We start from the raw sequence: 20,585 nt of genomic DNA, 5'->3' as shown, positions 1-20,585 counted from the left end.
GTTACATCGAGTTACCTCTTAAGATGCATTGTTACAGTTCCCTTTCAAGGGAACTCACGCTGTGTCACTGTGGTGACACTTTGGGCACGCCTCTAGAGGTAAATGCATCTGAATATGTATATCAAATTTTACCAATGATGAGGCTTAACGACAAAAACAGGGTGATGCGGGAGCCAGGAAGTATATCGCTATCTGAAATATTGCCAATGACGCCGTTACAGGGGCGCAGGAAGTATGGCAAGGGAGACGCAGAGTCTCGTTCCCCTCTCAGGGAACAACAGTTACATACATAACCCGAGACGTTTTCATGTGTCAAACACAACTATGCAAAAAAAGCATTTTGGTATGAATCAGCATTCGCATACAGAATATATATAAGCATTTAAAGCGAACAGTTTTAAAAGGCTAGAAATTTTATGATATTATCCTACACTACACAGGGAATAATGTGGATTTTTTTCCAGAAAGTTTCTTGCATAAAATAGATTCAAGCACTTTCAATGACCTGTATCTATGTATGTATATTTTCAACAACTTTCCAGGGCCTTAGATTTACAAACTTTCAAGGACCCGTGGGAACCCTGAATACTCCTGGACCTCAACAGGTATAAACTGACAACCAGATCGTATTGGTTCTTAGCAAACACTGAATTTGTAACCACTACACTACCCTTGAGTCTGACGTTTTTAAAAAAGTCATCACCTTGGCCAGTTGGGCTTTCAGATCTCGGACTTCCACCTCCAGGGTTCTTTTCTCTCCAAGAGCAGTGGAGAGTGCAGCATCCTTGGAGTTCAGCAGAGCTTCCAGATCCTTCAGCCTGGCCAAAGCCGTTTCAAGAGCCGCCTCTTTTTTACCGTTCCTATAGTTACAAACATAAAGAGATAGAGTTAGAGCATTTTTTCACCCAGACACACATAGGTAGAAGGTAGTACAAGGTAAATTTGCTTCACAAGGTCGTAGAAGAACCATTTTTGGCTAAATGATTGCATTGCAAAAAACTTTAACATCTAAAGTACCAAGGCAAAGCTTGTAAAAGTGTTCATGTAGCTCAAAGTTTGATTTCCAGAAAACAGTTAGTGTTAAAATATGTACAGGTATATCTTGAATGAACTTTGAGTCACTTTAGGTAAACCATCTGCCAAATGCATAAATGGTAAAATGCAATAATCAATCAAATGCATATTAATGTCAGCCTGCCCAAATTTCCCAGGCTCATTTTGTACCAAAACCCAGGACCCCTTAAAATCTATAAACACTAACCCCAATAAACCGCTCTTTTAAAAAATCCTCCAACCTCCAACAGTGAATTTAAACCACATGTGCAAGACTCTGGGTTGTTTAGCTCCAAAACATAATAAGAACCACACAAAATCCTTATATAACACAAACCAGCTGAACATCTTGGTAAACAAATCAGTGAAAGAAAAATGACTGGCTGATTGTACTAAATGAAGGTTCAAGTTTGCCAAATTCTTTATCTAAAATGGCACAAAGCCCCATTAATTGTAGGTGTCTTAGTTTCTAATCCTCTGTAAACATCTCATTCAGCTTCAAATGTACCACCCAGACATGCAGTACAATGTTTTAGACAGTATGTTTTATTTCAAAACACTGAGAGTCTATAGGACTCTTCTTTGCACAGATCACATTTCAAAAGGCTGGTAAAGTAACTCAAGCTCACTATAATTGACATGATTAACAACCAAACAGGGCATAAAACTATTTCAACTGTCACGCTTTACACACACCACCCACCCAGACAACCAAACACCCACCCACCCAACCACACACTTACTTCTCTACTCCAAGACTGGATTGTACACTAAGTATGTGTCAGTGTATATAGAAACAAAATTGATTGTAGATGTCTGCTGTTGATAAAAAATGAAATAATCTAATCTAGCTCTAATTTAACATCACTGGTTGAGCAATCATTGGTTTCTCAATAAACCCCACAGCGCTAAAATGTTTAATTGTTTGGGAAAATAAACCTACAGTATAAATGGCTAAATTTATTTGTCTATGTATGTTAAACTGAGATTTGGTGTGTAAGTGGAGCAATCCTGATACCTGCTTCCTGTGGGAGGGAATTCAATCAACTTCCCATTGAAAACAACACAGGGTCTTTTAGGACTCATTCTATTCTTTCCAGTCACATTATCTTCAATAAAAGTTTTACAAGGCTGGAAACCAATACATAAGTAATCTCTGACACTTTTACTGACACCTAGCAGTATAGATGCTGCATCATCCATTTCATGTAATTAAATATATCATTAGTTCATATTTAATGTATTCCACCAGCATTCCTATTAGGCTAGTATCTGCTTAAACTATTCCTGAGATTTTTTACAGGGAAGAAACTGTCGGCTTAAAAACAAAAACACTTCTGAAGAACTGGTTATGGAAGTTTTAGTTCCATCAAAGGCAGTTAAAAAATGCCTTTAATTCAAGTAGGGTTTCAACATAAACTAATTGCAATTCTTAAATATTTTAAGAGGTTGCAAGCTAATTCTTATGAATTTGTGAGACGTTACTCGAGCACTGTAAAAATTCCTTGTTGCACATACTGTACATTCACACCGCCGCCGACTTCAGCTTCCAAAGAAGCTCAAGCCATCCGGCCAAGGATGCCTGTCAAAATGTTTGGGGAAACTTGTTGACGCTTTGGCCGCTCTGAAGTCTGTTTTCTCGAAACTAATGTTTTGGTAGGAACGAAAGTTTACATTGTATGTTTCTCCAAATCAGCAGCCAGCAAAGAACGTCTAGGCTATATTCCGATTGGTTGCTGGCGTTTTACCGCTGATTGCCACTGAACCGCGTCATAGCTCATTACCATAAAGATGAGCTTCTTTCAACTTTCTGATTAACGCTCTGGTCGCTCAAAACGCCATGCCAATGGATTTGACGCTTTTTGCAGCTGAAAAAAGCCAGCTTCCATTGTAAATGAATGACTTCCGGTAACCTTGGAAGCTTAAGTCGGCGGCGGTGTGAACGCAGTGTTACATTTTTAAGTTTAATCAACTTGAAATTACAATTAATTTCAACTTTCTTGACTAGCGAGGAGTTGCTATAAATTATAAAAATAAAGTTGAAATAACTTAAGCTAATTCAACTTTGTATTGTGTAGGGGTATAATTTATAACTCCTCACTATTCAAGAAAGTTGAAATGAATTGTTAATTTAAGTTGAGTAAATGTAAAAATTTAAGTGCAACAATTTAAGACATTTAATATTAACAAGATGTGTCACTGGTATTGATATTAATTGGGGAGATCGCAATGGTCAGTATGGCCACTCTAGTCCCGCCTTCCAGTAAAAAGAGCCAATCATCAACCATTAAAGAATGAAATCCTCTGGGGAAGGGACTTTGTGCTTCAGCAAAATCTGGAGGCGATGCAAATATGGTGGTGTACAGGCGCAATGATGCAACATCCTTAAAAAGGCTTTGGTACAATCTGCTTTTACCACAGTGAAACTGGGTTTAGGGGTTGCAGCTTCATTCTTGCACTTTCCTGATCAAATTTTTTTGGACAATTTGTATGAACTCACACAAAATAGCCGCCTTGTATAATACTTTCATTTTTCCATGAAATCAGAGGTAGTTTTTGTAAATGCTCAGAGAACACTGTTAGAAAAAAAAGGTAAAACTGTACCTTTTTGTCACTGGGGCTGTACCCCCATAGCTTAATTTATACCTTAAAAATATTAAAGGAAACATATAACTTAAAGGCATATTGTGTACCTTAAGAAAAATTTTGAACAGTAAAATTTTAGGGGTACAAAACAGTTAACTGTACCTTTAAATGTACATAATACACTATCAGAAAAAAAGGTACAAAAGCTGTCATTCGGACAGTACCCATTGAAAAGGACCATTTAGGTACAAATATGTATACATTTGATACGGATATGTGTCTTTGAGGTACTAATATACTTTTTTAAGAAACAAAGTTGTAGTTTTTAAAAGGGTACAGTCTCAGTGACAGCTTTCGTACCTTTATTTCCAAGAGATATTGCAGCTTATATCAAATGCACTCTGTTTATGTGGAAAATTCTGCCCAAATCACATCATTATAAATTGTTTCAATGGACACAGAGAGACTTGAGGCCTGTGCTGCAGGAGTTACGACAACACACAAGCAGTAACACAAGCTCACAGTGCACTGGAACACTGCACACTTCTCTTTAGCAAATAGAAACCAAGCCCATTCGTCAACACCACATGCATACTTGTTTAATTTTATACTTTATAACACAATACCTGGCAGATCTTTGAAATGCTTGTTCTGCAGTGGTGTTCCTTTAGGGGACACATTAAAAGTTTTACAGTACCCTGGGGTCCACATTTTTAAAGGATACTTTTTTAAACTAATGAGTCAGTGTTTACAGTTAAACTCACATCAGCAGTTCATTCCCTTATTTGGTTTCTATTATCTTGTTATATTTATCAGCATTTCACTTTTTCTGTTTATTTAGTTTCCAGCATCTCAAGGATCTGTTCACAGGAAGTCAAACGAACCAGAGGCTCTTAAAAGTAGACAATAGGACAACATGTTTTAATGTCCCCTCTGTGCCGGTTCTCTATGTTGTTGACAGGACTTGTTGTTTGCCCAAGCCTGGTCAAAGTTTATACTGCGATTGGTCAGCGATAGATTATTTGGCTAAGCTTAACTACAGCTTTAAATCATGGGAACAAAAATGTGGTTTATTTTATTAAACACAACTGGAAAAACTGTATTATATGGTATAGAGTTTGTAAAATTACAGCATTTGGCACACAGGGGCTCTTCAATATAAGCATCAGTTCCAGTAAGTGTGCACTTTGTGTGTTGGATTGTATGTGTGTGTGAGAAAAGGAAAAATGGGTTTGGCTTGGCATCGTAAAACCATTGGAAACATTTTAGGCACAATGAAAACTGGGTAAAGAGAGAAAAAAGGGCGAGCAAGAGAGGAATGCATCTACTCAGCCTCCAGCTCCTCTGCAAATCACAACTATCTTTGTTTTCTTCTGTGACGAAAATGAAACCCACAAAAAGCCATCTTAATGTTTGCTGTATGGTTACTATGGCAAAGTGAGTGGGCCTCATGACTAAAGGTGAAAATATGGACATCTTTGAGGGAAAAGACCACTAAAACAAGAAAAAAAATTGGGTTTCCCCAAGAACCACTTACTGTGTGTAGTCAAAACATTGCCAAATGCACATTTTCCAGTAGATGGTGTTAGTAAAACTCATAGCCATTCATTATAATGCACTTATGATTCCAAAACCACACTTTAAAGCCCATTTATCTCTTAACCTTACACAAACCCAATAGTCACCACCATTATATTTGAACGAAACATTACATGTGTGGCTCTCACGAATATAGCCAAAGATGTCAAGAATACAATCACCTAAATAAACAAAGTCTTGTTTAGGTGCATATTCTCAGAATTTTGCTCATTGTCTTTCTCGTCCTGTATTAACTGTGAATACGGCAACCAGATGCTTGTAGGAAACAGTACCATGTAACAGCCTGAAACAGACAGCTGTTACCTGCTGGAAGGTTTTGAGAAAGAAAATGATTGTAAGCATTATTAAAAGCTTTGTAAAACAATAAAGAAACTAAATAGTAAAACCATACTATGGGACACAACACATTATTAGTCTAATAAAGGACTGGGAAAAGTGCTTGTTTACATTTACATTTATTCAGCAGACACTTTTATCCAAAGCGACTTGCTGTACAAAAGTGAGGTAAACAGCAAAAAAACAAAACAAACAATAACATGAGAAGTGCGATACAAAACTGACTGCTATACAAGTTAATTACTTATTAATTAGTTATTTCCTTTTCTTTTTTAACTTGTTCCTATGTTGAATTAAAACAATTTGCAAATCATATCACCAAGCAACTCCCCTTCTTCATTCAGCCTTACAATCTTAAAATACACCCATTCACTGCTTTTGACGTAAACGTGACCTACACTTCTATTTTCCACCGTATCTGTATGGGTACAACACATGTGAGATGATCTTAAAACAGAAACATCTCATATAGGGGTTCCCCATTCCCTCACCGGTCAAAAAATAGCTCTAAGTAACTGTTGAGACGACTCTGACTCACTCTCACCAATAAACCAAATACGTCTCCATGGAAACCAAATAAAACATACAGAAGGGGAAACCATATGGTCAAGAGGAAAAAAAATGGTAACAGGGTCCTATAATTCACTCGACAAATTGAAAAGAGCTCCAAGTAGACCAGGACAGAACTAAATTTGGCACATCACTGGGATCAAAATCTGGGAGAAAATGTTAAAATCTCTTAAGGACATAAATCCTTAATAGTGTTTAACAGCTATCAAGATGAAAAAGATTATGCAATACCTATAATGTAGATAATCTCTATATACGGATATTAATCTAACCATTTATCTAGTCATCTATATATGTTGGTGTACTCCTAAATGTTGACAAATGTACTTTTAGCAGATATGTGCAAATCTACAGCTTCTCTCTTCTAAAAATTCATACCAAAAATGTTAATGACTCACACTGCACTCATTATGGTAACTAAATGTCCCTTTCCCTCACTAACTTTTGTTCTGACTAACAATAGCAAATACCAAATCATGCTCATGGCTGTGATGTGAACTGAAGGCTATAAGAAAAGCATTTTACAGACGTTTTAATGCTGACGTGCATTTGCAAAGCAATTACAGTTGCATAAATAATTTGAGATTTACGCTTAATATATAAGATTATGAATATAAAAATATTAATGAAATTATAATATACATGCAACATGAAGAACTTAACAAAGAAATTGTTTAATAATTCAACAAATAAACTATTCATTGCACGACAAGTGCATGAACATGAAAACCACTGGAAACAACAACATACAAACAATACCTAAACAAGAACAAAGAAAAACTGGGGAATTTATATACACATGACAGTCAAGGCTAACAAGACCTGGGGCCCTGAATGATAACCCTGAACTGAGGAAAACTGAGTTTTCCGTTTTAGAATGGGAGGTATGTTAAGGGTAAGTCAAGGCTGTTTCAAAAGGAAAGGATAACGTTTACTCAGAGTCTGTTTTCAGGGTAACTTAGAACCTAGCCTGTTCAGGAGCAGTTTTTTCCTGTAATCTCAGAGTTTCTTGCAGTCTCATCCCCTGTTTAGCAGTAGCGGTGTTTAAAAATCTTGTTAGTTATTCACTTCATTCATTGTTTACACTTTTATTATGTACACTGTAAACATTTTTAGCTGACTTTAAGTTAAGCTGTGTTAAAAAGTCATTTTACATACTATTTTATATATTTAGTACATAAAAAGTTTTACTTAAAATGTAAAACTAAATTGAAATGACTTGAAAGCTAATTTGATATACTTGGGTGCAGAAGCTGTCTAAGTGATTAAATATCATGTCCTTTTATAGAGGATCCTGTAGATGATGACGTGACATTAATTTGTAGGAATTTTTCAGAATTTTGAGGCCCCGATTTTTGTCATATCCATGTGCATTTATTTGACAGTATAATTTTTCTTTGCAATCATTTTAGATATATCAATACTCATCCTTACCTGACTAATGTCAGCCTTTGTGGCCGTGCTCTTACATCTGAATAGTTGCCTTTACGTTTCTTATAACAAGTTTGGCAGAGTAACACAAAAAAACAAACTACAAGGACGATGAACAAAGACTTCCAAAATAAGAGATGGAAAACTAACATGAAAATAAATTATAACATTATGAAACCCATTGGTTTAGTAGGTTTGAATAAGAAATACTGTAACACTACCAGTAATGTAACACTTCCTGTTCGTTTAGATTTTAGAAAATAACCGTATGCTCACTACGTTAAAAAAAATCTGAAAAATGACACCGGCATAACCACATATTCACATATAACCACATTGCTAAGCTTAGGTGTTCTGTTCCAAGTAAATCGAGGTAAAGTGCCACAAAAATGAAAAAAATTAAATGTTAGGAATCTTCTTAATCTCACTGGTAGATCTAAAGGTGTGACCTTATTATCGAGACATGTCCCTATCTGTAACAGAAGCAAAGAACCTAAAACAAACAGTACATTATTCCCTCTGTTTAATTCAATAGCACATGACAACTGCTTACAGACTTTGCTTTCATAGTTTAAAACAGCCATAATTTATTTAATCCTTCTGTCTAGTCAGGCTAAAAAGCAAGACGTGTGCAAAATCATCCTGCTTATATTTCAGTGACAATTACGGCACAAATTGCTACATATTTTAATGCAATCATACTACAGCTGAGCGCAGTTGTACAGCAACTGGGCCTCATCTCTACAATGCCAAATCTGTCTATGCTCTCAGACTGGAGTTAGAAACATGCACGTATACTAAATCTACCTTTACAATATGCTTTAATAAAGAGCGCTTTGTTTCAGAGTTTGTAACGTGGAGAATTCAGTTAAGTCCTGCCAGCGTGGCAGCATTGTGTTAAGGAGCCGGAGACGCCGATGGTGACTCACTCTCTCCTTTACATCCGTGGCCCGTCGACACCGCCAGAAGAACGCCAATTACAGTAACCCGCTCCTCCCTACGCTTACACGAACCCGGACTAACAAAATCTTAGCAAACTACAGGATGAGGATCTCTGGCCGTGTGATATAAACAGTTTTCCAGTGACTCTTTAACATAATAAACATAACCAGATGCCTATCTCCGTCCGCCCAAATATAATTTTGCATGTATGCAGCTGGCTTTGGTTAAGAATGAAACAGAACTGGTGTGTTTAAATGTGTATGTGCATGTGTAGCGTTCCTCATTATGTGTGGTTTGGATCTGGCAAAGGGCAATATCAACTCAGGCTATGAGTCACATGGCACCACCACGTGACTCCACCTCCTCTATCTTTCTCTCTATTCATGAATAGTTTTGCAGACTTTGATGATGGCATTTTAGCAACACTAACAAAGTTTCAGCACATCGTGTTTAATTTTAACCATCAAAAGTTTGTAACCAACTTTGATCCACCAGACAAAACAAATAGATGCACGTACAAGATAGTACAGGTAATGTGCATTGGTAATGAGCCGATTGGCTCTTTTACCTTCGGGTGTGGCTTGCATTCAAACGGCTGCTATAACAAACGTTATCCCATTAATTTTTCTGTCTCCTTCCCCTTTATGTGGTCTTTGCATAAATGCGTTGTCTTTAAACAACGGTTACACTGAAAGCTATGAGGGGAAGAATTTCACAGCAGAACCCTGTACACAGGTTAACTCTGATTTCTAAACAAATTACTTGCAAATGAAAAACATGTATGATCTTTATAGTTTGAAGATGGCAATTACATAACCGACCGAATGAGTCAGTCGGTCCACAGGCCTTCCAGATTCAACCACAACCAACTGGAACTGTATGTGCGCTTGAGAAAAAATTTAGATGTGCATGTGCACTTTTAAGAATAAAACAACTTAAATACTAAACTGAGAAGTTATCAGTCGGTGTGTATCTAACCAAATATGTATTCATGTCTAGACCCAATCATTATAACTGATGACTTGGAGATCTCAGGATAACTTTTTTATTTGACATAACTGGACACCTACAAGTACACTTTAAACACACAGCCTGAGATAGCCATCAATGGACGAAGAACATTTTAAATATTTATCTTTTTACATTTTTTTAACTTTGTCATTGCAACTATTTGACCTTAAGTGACCTCAGTCGAGCAATGCATTTTGTTAAAACATTCAACAGAGGTGGAATAAATGTGTAACTTTCTGCAAAGTGATGTCACAGATGATGTCACAATTTACTACATTATCAAGAGAGTAAGCAAGTAGCACAGAACCTAAAATTTTGGATGATTTATGTCTTAAACATGATATGCTTAAGACAGTTGATCTTCAGTGAGGTCATGAGAGCAGCGAAATTTGCCTTGAGGCAGTGAACACAGTGACAAAAGAAAAGAGATCTGTACACCTCTTACAATGAAATTCAGGTCCTTACTAAGAAATGAGAGATGATTTTCTATTTAGATGCATATGGTGTGATGAACGTAATGCTTTTTGATACGGGTGCTTGCAAAAGTTGAGAGATTAAGGAGAGTGTGAGAGAGTTAAATGGATAAAAAAATATTTAAGTGAATCTTGCTTTTTTTAAGGCAAGACAATCTTTAACTAAGCAAGAAATTGCCATAATGGGAGTGGTACGTAAGATCTAAGATTTGATAGTCACCTGGCATTTTAAGAATGTAACCATTTAATATACACTAGTTGGTTGTAAAAGTAGATTTTGAAACATATGGCCAAACCACAGAAGGATTATCTTTTTAAATGTGACGTGTGTGTCGCCATAGGAAGTGTTTATTGCCATGTGTTAGATTTGATAAAGCCAGAGGATGATGGGAGAAAATAAACACTTTTGTGGAATTTTCTGCATAAACAACCCATAAACTAAAGTGGTTCTGTTTAAACACTATCCAGCAGAAAGAGGTACTGTATATCAATACAAGCAGGTTAGCCTTACAAAAAGCGCTGTAGTGGTAACATGGCACTTTGGTAGTGTTGATGGATTACAATTGTATTTTATATAAACAAACTGCAGTAAATACGGTACCGCGCGACGTGAGGCATGGATTACAATGGATAACAGTGACAGTGATATGTGTGATTTTAACACCATAAAAAGAGATAAAACAGATAAAACCTTTAAGGGTGGAGTTTTCTCCATAAGGTTATCTTTAGCCAGACTAGTACAGTTGTAACTTTGCACCACTGAAGATAACAGGTAAGCCAGTCAATGGCAAGAAAAGAGGGAGGGCCAGGAAATGACTCACCAGTCAAACATAGTAGTATTTTTTTAAGGCTGAAAGCTGCCCTACTTGTGTTCAGTTTGCCCTAAAGCAATGTACAGTATAACGATCAGAATGCAGTTTATAAAACAATTACAACCACATACCGTGGAAATTGGACTGAATTCTTCATTGGCTCACAAAAAGATCCAAATTTTCATCAACTACAATCAGGCTGCATAAGAAACACAAGTATAGAGAGGCAATGGGGTTGCATACTATACACAACTTTAACACTATTGAAACCAGAGATAAGCTCACCTTCTAATAATCAATACTTTAATCTTTAACACTTCCTCTTGTCTTGAGATGCTGAAATGCGCCCTTGATTACTAAGATTAAAACTAATACTGAACGAAAATTAAAAACATTTAAAACATTTGGCAAATATGTTTTAAACAATGTACAACCACAGCCATGATTAGGGTTGGGCGATATGACCAAAATTTTTAATGCCATAGAATTTTCATAATTCTCACAATAAAACGCAAAATATACAAAATACAAACACAAAAAAGAAGATTAAAAATAAACCAAACTCAAGCTCACTGAAGAGAGACAACTCAACTCAACTCAACTCAACTTTATTTATGTAGCACCACTAAAAACAACGATTGTTGACCAAGGTGCTGTACATTAATCCATAGAGTTAAAATTAAATAAAACTAAAAACATCAATTACACCAGAAAAGACAGGACAAAGACATAAAAACACTCCAAACACCGCAATATCAACTACACTTATAAGCCAAGGAAAACGTTTTAAGTTTAACCTTAAACTCATGTAGTGTGGTGGCAGTTGTAATAACAGCAGGTAGACTGTTCCACAGTCAGTAATGAAAGAATGATAATAAATTATATATTTATATATTAGTCAAGAGCAGTGAGAGATTTTTTTCTCAATGCTGTTTGATTAACATGAGGGACAGATAGGAGCAAAATTAGGTAACTTCTCATTTAAGACCAAAGTCCGGTTCCAATAAACTGTTACACATGCATTTTCACTTTCATCCGTTTACTTTCGCTTAAAATCTAAACAGTCGTGTTCATGAGGATACTTGCAAAGACGCATATTTTGCCGCATATATGTTTTTAAGGCCAATAAAGTGGCAAAAATGCTCACGATCTTAATGAGCAGCGGATGCGCTACTATTTGTGTTTCAATGGCTTAAATCACTTGTATTAAAACTTCAGTGCTTAAATACGTGTACAGCGTTAAGTTTATGTGACCGCGCGCACAGCAACATGACGTGGGCGTGTAACTTCAATAGAGACGATAGTCCAAAATCTCTACCGGTTGACAAATGTATCATATTTACCGGTTTAACGGCCACTCCTAGCCATGATATGACTTTATTTGAAGGTTCAAGACCTGGACCTATTTGTTTTATTTTCGAACAAATAAAATGGCGGCCAAAAAAACGACTGGAGCACAAATTGTGTGTAGATAAAGTTTTATTCACATTTTTTACACCTTTTAATTGCATTTCTTGGGAGAAATTAGTATTGTAGTTTAGTAATTAGTTAACACAAAAGCGCTCTCTGTTTATATTTCAAACTAAATTTTTTTAGGCTGCCTATTATGTCTGTCCGAAAGCGCTTCTTGCAGCTGCCTTCATGCCTCTGAAGTCATCGCTTTATGAGGCAGCGACCTTAGCTTTCGGACGTAGCCTATGTTGTCTCAGGGCGTTTTCACATTAGCACTTTTGGTGCGCACCCGGGTTCGATTGACATCAGAGTTCGGTACATTTGGATGATGTGAACGCTGTCTTCCGAACTCGGGTGCGCACCCGCGAAACATACTCGAGTCCGCTTAAAAAGGGTGGTCTGGGGTTCGTTTCATGTGAACTCCAGATCGGTTCGCTGCTAATGTGAGTGCAATCGTACCAAATCGCGGAAGTGAACCGCTGTTAATTACGTATTATATGGAATCTCCCACCAAAACAGACGTGTGTGTTTGTGTGCGTGCACTTACCTTGACAACAAAATGCATAGAATGCTTGCTTGAGTTTTTTGTTCTTATTTTTTTAAACCTCTGGTTTTGTTTTCAAATAAATAATACAGAAACGCACTTTCGTCTGTCTGCCGCAAACATACTAAAGTCGTTTCGATGACAACGCGGTCTGTCCGCCGACGTCATTTTTTGCGGAGGCATTCAGAAATCATCTCCCTGCTTGGAGTTCGTCAATCACGCTTGTCGTCTTCTCGTTTACAGCGGTTGCCAAGCAACATGAGAACGCGCCGGCTGCAGCTTGATGATGCAAGCGTACCGCGGTTCGGATGCAAAAATAATATGTGAACACAGTCCATGGGGGGCATGGGGAGGGGGAAGCAATCGAACTCGGGTTCGGACCAGGCAATCGCACCAAATGTGAAACCGTCCTCAGACGATGATGTGTTTGTCCTTGTGGCTACCGTAGTTTCACTATGTGTTTCGAAAGGGAGGGGTGAGCTAAGCACTGAGCCGCTGGTTGCAATTCACAGTCTCACCACTAGATGCCGCTATAATCTACACTCTGATCCTTTAAAGCTGCAACCCATAACTCTTTTGCTTAAAAATTTACAAAAATCCTTTATTGCTAGTACAAAAATTATAATTGAAAACAATCTCATTATCTTTGCCCGATTCACAACGGCGGCCTATAACAATGATTTATAATTAAACTGTCAGGTATGATTTTGCAGGTTATGTCAGTTTGACCCTTATCAATAAAACTTTGCAATTAACTTGCAATTTTGCAAACAGAGATGACGATAGATAGGAAAGAGTTATGGATTAAGACAATTACTTTTACATTATACATTTAATATAAGTAAAGACATCAATCAAATTTCCTTTAAGAAACTGCAAAAGCAAAACAATTCTAAATATAATGTCATCTGACTTTTCCCAACTTTCCTTTTGATAGTATAGTTGATTATTTAGTCTACATTTGCATTTTAGGTGATGATGACATGTTGCTCTTTCAAAATTCATTGAAAGACATGTTTCATCTGCTCGGTCCACAGCTGCAATCTTTCCACATATGAACCAACTGATCACACACTCCCACATTGCACCTGTCCACACACACACACACACACACACACACACACACACACACACACACACACACACACACACACTAAGTCTTGTGTCTGGTAATTACCACAACAGCCAAATGGTGTCATCCAGAGCCAACAACAGAGACCAGAAGCACATGTACACTAACCACATTCACACACATCTCCTCAGAGCCAAAGATGTGAACTGTCTGACACTTCAAAAATCAGTCTGACACCTGAACTGTAGTTAAACTGAGCAATCTGAATCTTGTTGTCATATCCCAACCTGAGCTACACCAAAGGACACATTTTAAATATGGTGTGTGTGAAAAATTTGTCAGAAACTTTTCATTGGTCACTCGGGCCTACTGTAGCAAGCACTGGGTCATTTTAACAATATGTGCTGTCTGTCCAGATACCTAATGCAACCTTTAAAGCACAATTTTACTAAAGTCTCAGTTAATCAGTGTTTAAAGAACTATAAGGTATTATGTATCAAACTATATGACAATGCTGGTGATTCAATATGGACATAAGGCTTTTTTCATGAGGCGAGTCCCTCACAGTTGCCTAAAGCTCATGAGTCACTACTAAGTCCACTCATAAGCATCTCACACATCCTGGCAGGTCTGCGTGGTTGCTGTAGAAACCAAACACTTCCAAACAGCTCTGATCCAATCTGCATTACAAGATGAACTGTTACAGGAACACATTTAAAGACTGGGAGACAAATAAAGACCATCCAGGTCTGCCCGCTTCTCTAATTTAACCACAAATATTATCAAAACGTAATACGGGAATGACAATAACCCATAGCACTGAGCTCTGAAGCTAAGCAATTTCTCTGAACTTTCTAGTTTCACACAACTGTCCTAGAATGTTGCGGAAATTATTTGGTAAAGGGATGTGATTGGCCATGATACAGTATCTGTTTGTCTTAAAAGGACAGTTTACCCAAAAAATAAAAAGTTCTGTCATTATTTACTCACCCTCATGTTGAGTTTGTATAAGTTTCTTTATTCTGTTTAACACAAAAAAACTCATACAAACATGAAGGTGAGTATATGGTGACACGATTTTCATTTTTGGGTGAACTTCCCCTTTAACATCACACCCTTTTGGGTGAGAACAAACCACTCACTTAAACATGACTAAATGTAATGCCATAGAGACCGCAGAATAAACAGTCTGAGAATATTACACTAATTATTACTATGACTAATAACTAAAAAAAAAAAAACTATGACTAATAACTAACAATTACATAACAATCATCAAATAAAAGTAGACTGTAAACCATTATTTGCAGATAACCTGATAAATAATCGTTTTAATAACCATTAATTCTTCTGTACAGTATATACTTATTTAAATATACATTCAATGTCATATTTATTATATTATAGATATTATTCAGTGTTATATGAAAGAGTCAAATTAATTAAATTAACTATTAGTTATCTCCTCAATGGGCGGAAAACACTTCTCTGCCAATGACGAATTTTTACGGCAATCCCAACTTATAAAACACTGTAGCATCCACTGATCCAAAAACAATAAAAACTCTGTGTATGTTTTGGTTATCATTCTTAAACTGATATCTAGCAAAAGTCCTATAAAAAAAATGCAATTATCCCAGCTTTTTGTTCAAGATTTGATATGATAAAATGTATTTATTTTTTTTAAGCAGAGGGTCTGCTCTTTTTGTTGATATATTGTATGTTTATAAGAATTTTCTGGAAGACATTAAACTTTTGTGAAAATCATAAAAACTGCTGGCAGGGAAAGAGTTAATGATGACTGTGATAAAACTAATAATCAAACTTTATACTGCATTCCTAATAAAGGAAACAAATGTTTCTCCAAATGCATTATTAAAGGTGCAGTGTGTAATTTTTAGAAGGATCTCTTGACAGAAATGAAAAATAATATACAAAACTATATTATCAGGGGTATATAAAAACCTTTGTATAATGAACCCTTATGTTTTTATTACCTTTAGAATGAGATGTTTTTATCTAAATACACGGAGGGTCCCCTTACTCGGAAGTCGCCATTTTGTGCCACCATGTTTCTACAGAAGCCCTTAAGGGAAAACCTTTTTTTACTAAGTTGTCCCTCTCAATGACATGTTTTTCCGGGGGTGGCTACCTTAGCTTCTCTATGTGTTTCCAAAGCGAGGGGTGAGCAGTGGACTGAGCCGTTAGTTGCAATTCACAACCTCACCACTAGATGCTGCTAAAATTTACACACTGCACCTTTAATGTGTATCCGTGGGCTTATTGGTTGCTAACTTGCGTGTCGCTATAATGTTTATATTATAATTTAATAAAATTGCAGAACAAAAAGCTTTATTTATTTATAATACAAACCAACTCTAACGTGGAAATTAATTTCATTCATTGGTGGACCAAATAAACAAAAAAACACAATGAATCTGTTGTAAAGGGTGTGGACCCAACAGCCATTTCTCCACCAAACCAAACACACCCACATCTCACACCTGTTCACACCTTTCATACCGGAGCAGACGAGCACAATATACTGTAAAAGAGACAGAATGTGTGCGTGCGCCCCTATTTACACCTTGTATTAGGATATGATCCCATCACAAGATTTAATCCATCAAACACTGCATTTAAAGCCAGGGGACAATGCTTTCCAGTTATGTGTGGCTTTTACATTCAGTAATGACAGTCACGGTATAATACTGAACCAAGCATGTTGTCTAGCTTTTGTCCATGTCTATTCTTCTTCATAATATGATGATTAGAACTATAATTGCAAATGTGTTTAAGCTAATGCGTTACAGGAAAAGATGTATCATAGAGACTAAAGCGGAAAGCTGTCAGCTTTTGTGACAGGAGCAAAAAGCAGACACACCAGGCAACGAACCGTCGTCACAGTTCAGCTAAAATTAGCAGAGGACTAGGCTAAGTGCCATGGGGTCGGCACCGTTCTGTTCCTTGGGTTAAACTTATCTCCTGAATATATGAAAGAAATTTTAGAGAGGAAGAAAAGGCGTCCACTGATACCAGCCGGTGCCTGCAGTACTTATGCGTCAGCAACTTGCACATGTGACGTGCCATTGTATAGAAACTGAAACTGGGGGTATTTTTTAGGAGCCTGGTTATTGGTGGTAGGAAACCCCTTATATACTCAATGGGAAAGCACTCATTTGCTGATTTTGGAAATTAAACATTGTTGTATGATTACTTGCACTTTTTATGAAGAATCTTTTTTAAAATCATTAAAAATCCAAGGGCTCCTAATCTTATAAGTTAATTATTGAATTGTGACCTGCACACCTACCTGGCCTTCAGCTCCTTGTAGTCCTCACGAACTTTGCTGAGCTCCAGCTGCAGTCGGGCTCGCTCTTTGGCAACCGAGTCCAGAGTCTTCCTGGCGTCCGCCAGTTCGGCCTCGTACGCCGCTTTCATGCCACCCATCTCTCGGCTGATCTCCGTCTCCGACTCGGTAATGCGCATTCGCAAGGTCGCATTCTCCGACTCTAGAAATCGCACCTTATCGATGTAGACCGCCAAACGGTCATTCAGGTTGGACAGGTCCTCTTTCTCCTGCAGCCGGGAAATGCGGGTGGGAGACAGGACGTTGGTAACCCCTCCACGGGTGGTACGTTTTTGACCTGGAGTCTCCATAGCTGCACTACTGCCCTAAAACCGTACAAGAAGGAGGATTCATTTATAGTGAGATACAGTTCATAAACTCATTTATGGAAATAAAAAACCATGTAAATTTTTAGGCTCACATGTTCCTTCCCTCAGCCTACCCACAGTCCCTCTCTCTCTCTCTCACTCTCTCTCTCTCTCTCTCTCTCTCTCACTATGTGACTTACCTTCTCTGCCACGCCCAACCACTAATCATATCCAAGTATGTTCACTTTTTTAGGAGTAAACACTCATTATTTTTTTAGACAACCTCAAACATCCCCCTCCAAAACAAATAAATGTGGTATCAGCATGTACTGCAGCGTATCCTAGATAAACTGTCCAAACACATGCACTATATTTATGACTGACATGCATACGGCAGCTTTCATCAGATAGATATTTAGTTTGGAATGAATCCTGAATGCAATACCAAACGTTACAATGTGCTGAAACAGGCCTGTGCGACACTCCCCCTAGACAGACTTACTGAGCCCAAACGTGCCTCTACCTCTGCAATGCTTAACAGCTATAAGCAACACAACTGAAAGTAGTTTACAAAAAGCATTTATAAACTACACCACACACAGCTGTAATCAATAGACTGTAATATGCCAGAATCACTAACCTGGTTGATGAAAGCGATGATGGTTTGTGTTATTTAAGGTCCTAAAGCTTCTGTGTCCAGAGCAAACTCTGCAGTGAGTGTCTGGTCTGACTTACGCTCCAAGCCTCTGGCAGAAACTCACGCTGACGCTCAACCCTCTTTTCAAAGGTCGAGGAAGAGAAGGAGGAGGCGAAGAGGAGCAAGGGAGGGAGAGAAAGGTGGAGCTTGTCAAGCCTGGCTCAGTAGGTCCACACAAGGGAATACAGAATTTACGGTTGTTAAATCTTGGTACTTTTGGTACTTATTATATATTCTAATCTGTACCTTCAGAAACATTCACTTTAATCCTAACATTTATCATTTATATTCGTAAAACTTAAAAAAACAAAAATATGCAGCATTTAAAAATAAATAATAATATTTCCATAAAATCAGAGGTAGTCCACAGGGCTTTGCCCAACAAGCATCCCAACCAAAGGCATACACCAGGAAAAACATTTCTGTATTCATCTCTCACGAAAATCCACAATAAAACCAATCCTTGCTGTCCGAAGCTTTAAATGTAAAGGTCAAAGAAAGCTGGTGGAGATGCAAACAGCACTTCTTGTATTAAAACCCAGCCTGTCAGGGAAGGACATACTAAAAATAAAGTATCCAATCAGGTGTCTTGAGGAAAAAAGAGAAGGAGTAAATGAGATCCTTTTTAGGGAGGAAGGTTGTGCTTCAGTTTACACGCTACTCCCCTTCACTACATAGTGCATACTAGCTTACACTGCTTGCTGAACAAGTAAGGACACATTCGCAAAACAACCTACCCGTTTCATCAGTAAGTATGCATCATACAAAACATGTTAGGGAATGGCACCAAAGCTATCCAAAGATATGCATCAGCACTAATGCATTTGGCAGAAGCTTTTATCAAAAGCATTCCTGGGAATATGTGCATTCCCTGGGAATCAAACCCAGGATTTGGTGTTACTAACATCATGCTAGTAACATAACACAGTAAATAATTATGATTTTGTGTGTTAATCACTATGTGCAAAGAAACTGTTCTGGAAACACCACTGGACACTGTGACGTAAGTTACGGCTGTAAGGAAAATGACATGGAATACTGGAAAAAGCGTAGGGGTAGATCAATGGAAAAGTCACAGCAGTCTGTGAGAAAGGCCTGGCTTCAAGAACACACACACACTTCTGTACTTTCTCCCTTTTAATGTTTCTGTCTTTGTCTATTTAAACGTTCGCTGCCTCGTTTTTAACACACACACACACACACACACACACACACACACACACACACACACACACACACACACACACACACACACACACACACACACAGCATTCCAACACAACAATAAGATTCCCTAGTCTCCACCCAAAGTGTCGCAACTACTGGGAAGTCAAGTTATAGGAGACATTAACATATCCCTTTTGATAATTAACTATGGTTTAACTATTGGCTAGTGATCAACCACAGATTTTTTTTTAGTTTGTAGTAAAACCACAGTGACCACAAATTCACAATAGTCTCACTACAGGAACATACATAGTTTACACATGACATGTCTTGTAGTTAAAATCTGGTAATACACATTTTAATCAATCCAACTTTAACTATAATAAAACTATAGTTAATTTTCCCAAGAGTGCCAGCTATTTTGCAGGAATACTTAAATGTCAAAGGGTGGAGTAAATTTGGGACAGATGCTGCAGGTTCCAACCAGCATGCTTTTTACAACACTCGTGCACTCAGATCGTGTTACACACTTCCAGAACCATCCTTAAATGATACTGTTGCCTGTTCATATAATTTTCATCAAGTACAAATGATGATTAATATCTGTAACCTATTATACAAAAGATTAAATAAAAGCATATTTTACTGCTGTACAAAAGACTAATTCATTTCTAAAGAATATAATTCACATGAACAACTGGGATATATTTAAGGAAGATTATAGGTTGTTAAAACTGGTGAGTCATGCATTAGGAATTGAAAGTCTGAGTCTAAACACCACACAAAAATGGCGTTGCTATGGACCAGAGTAACCACCGCGGAGGATGAAACGTTAACCAAAGACTCAATTGTGGAAATAATGACTCACGTCACGGTTCTTCTATCCCAAAATCAGGAAATGTTTGAAGGCGCGTTCAGGCTCCACCATAGCCTCCTGACTCTTCTGCAAATGCGCAGAAGATCTGTAAAACGCCCTCTAGTGGCCATTCCGTAGACAAGCAATGGCTTCATACATGGTGACCGTGGTTAAATTAGATTAGACAGAGGCAGGCTTAACCTCCTAAGACCCGAGCTTTGGTTTGGCTTGCATTTTAGATTTCTTCCAGCTATTTGGGATAAGAAAGAACCAATAAATATAATAACAAAATATTTTTCTTTAACATAAAGCAGTGTAATTGTTCAC

The 20,585-nt window shown here is 37.5% G+C and overlaps 1 protein-coding gene across 2 annotated transcripts in view; it reads right to left on the bottom strand.

Annotated features, from left to right (window-relative positions):
* Positions 1 to 20,389, bottom strand: part of lmna (lamin A) — a 28,639-nt gene extending 8,250 nt beyond the window's left edge. Inside the window, exons 1-4 of one of the 2 annotated variants that reach the window (XM_065245406.2) lie at positions 20,271 to 20,389; positions 18,179 to 18,315; positions 17,195 to 17,556; positions 704 to 860 (exon numbers count right to left, since the gene is read on the bottom strand). In XM_065245406.2, the coding sequence (XP_065101478.1) occupies positions 704 to 860; positions 17,195 to 17,541 (504 nt within the window). In that variant the 5' untranslated portion in view covers positions 17,542 to 17,556; positions 18,179 to 18,315; positions 20,271 to 20,389. The remainder of the gene's footprint in view (positions 1 to 703; positions 861 to 17,194; positions 17,557 to 18,178; positions 18,316 to 20,270) is intronic. The other variant, XM_065245407.2, reaches the window with a different exon arrangement.
* Positions 20,390 to 20,585: the final 196 nt, after the last annotated feature.

This window comes from Paramisgurnus dabryanus, chromosome 13, assembly GCF_030506205.2.
Source record: "Paramisgurnus dabryanus chromosome 13, PD_genome_1.1, whole genome shotgun sequence".
In the NCBI taxonomy this organism is placed as follows: domain Eukaryota; kingdom Metazoa; phylum Chordata; class Actinopteri; order Cypriniformes; family Cobitidae; genus Paramisgurnus; species Paramisgurnus dabryanus.
The sequence above is the reverse complement of the archived record's forward strand: the minus strand, read 5'-3'. Positions and strand labels throughout refer to the sequence as shown.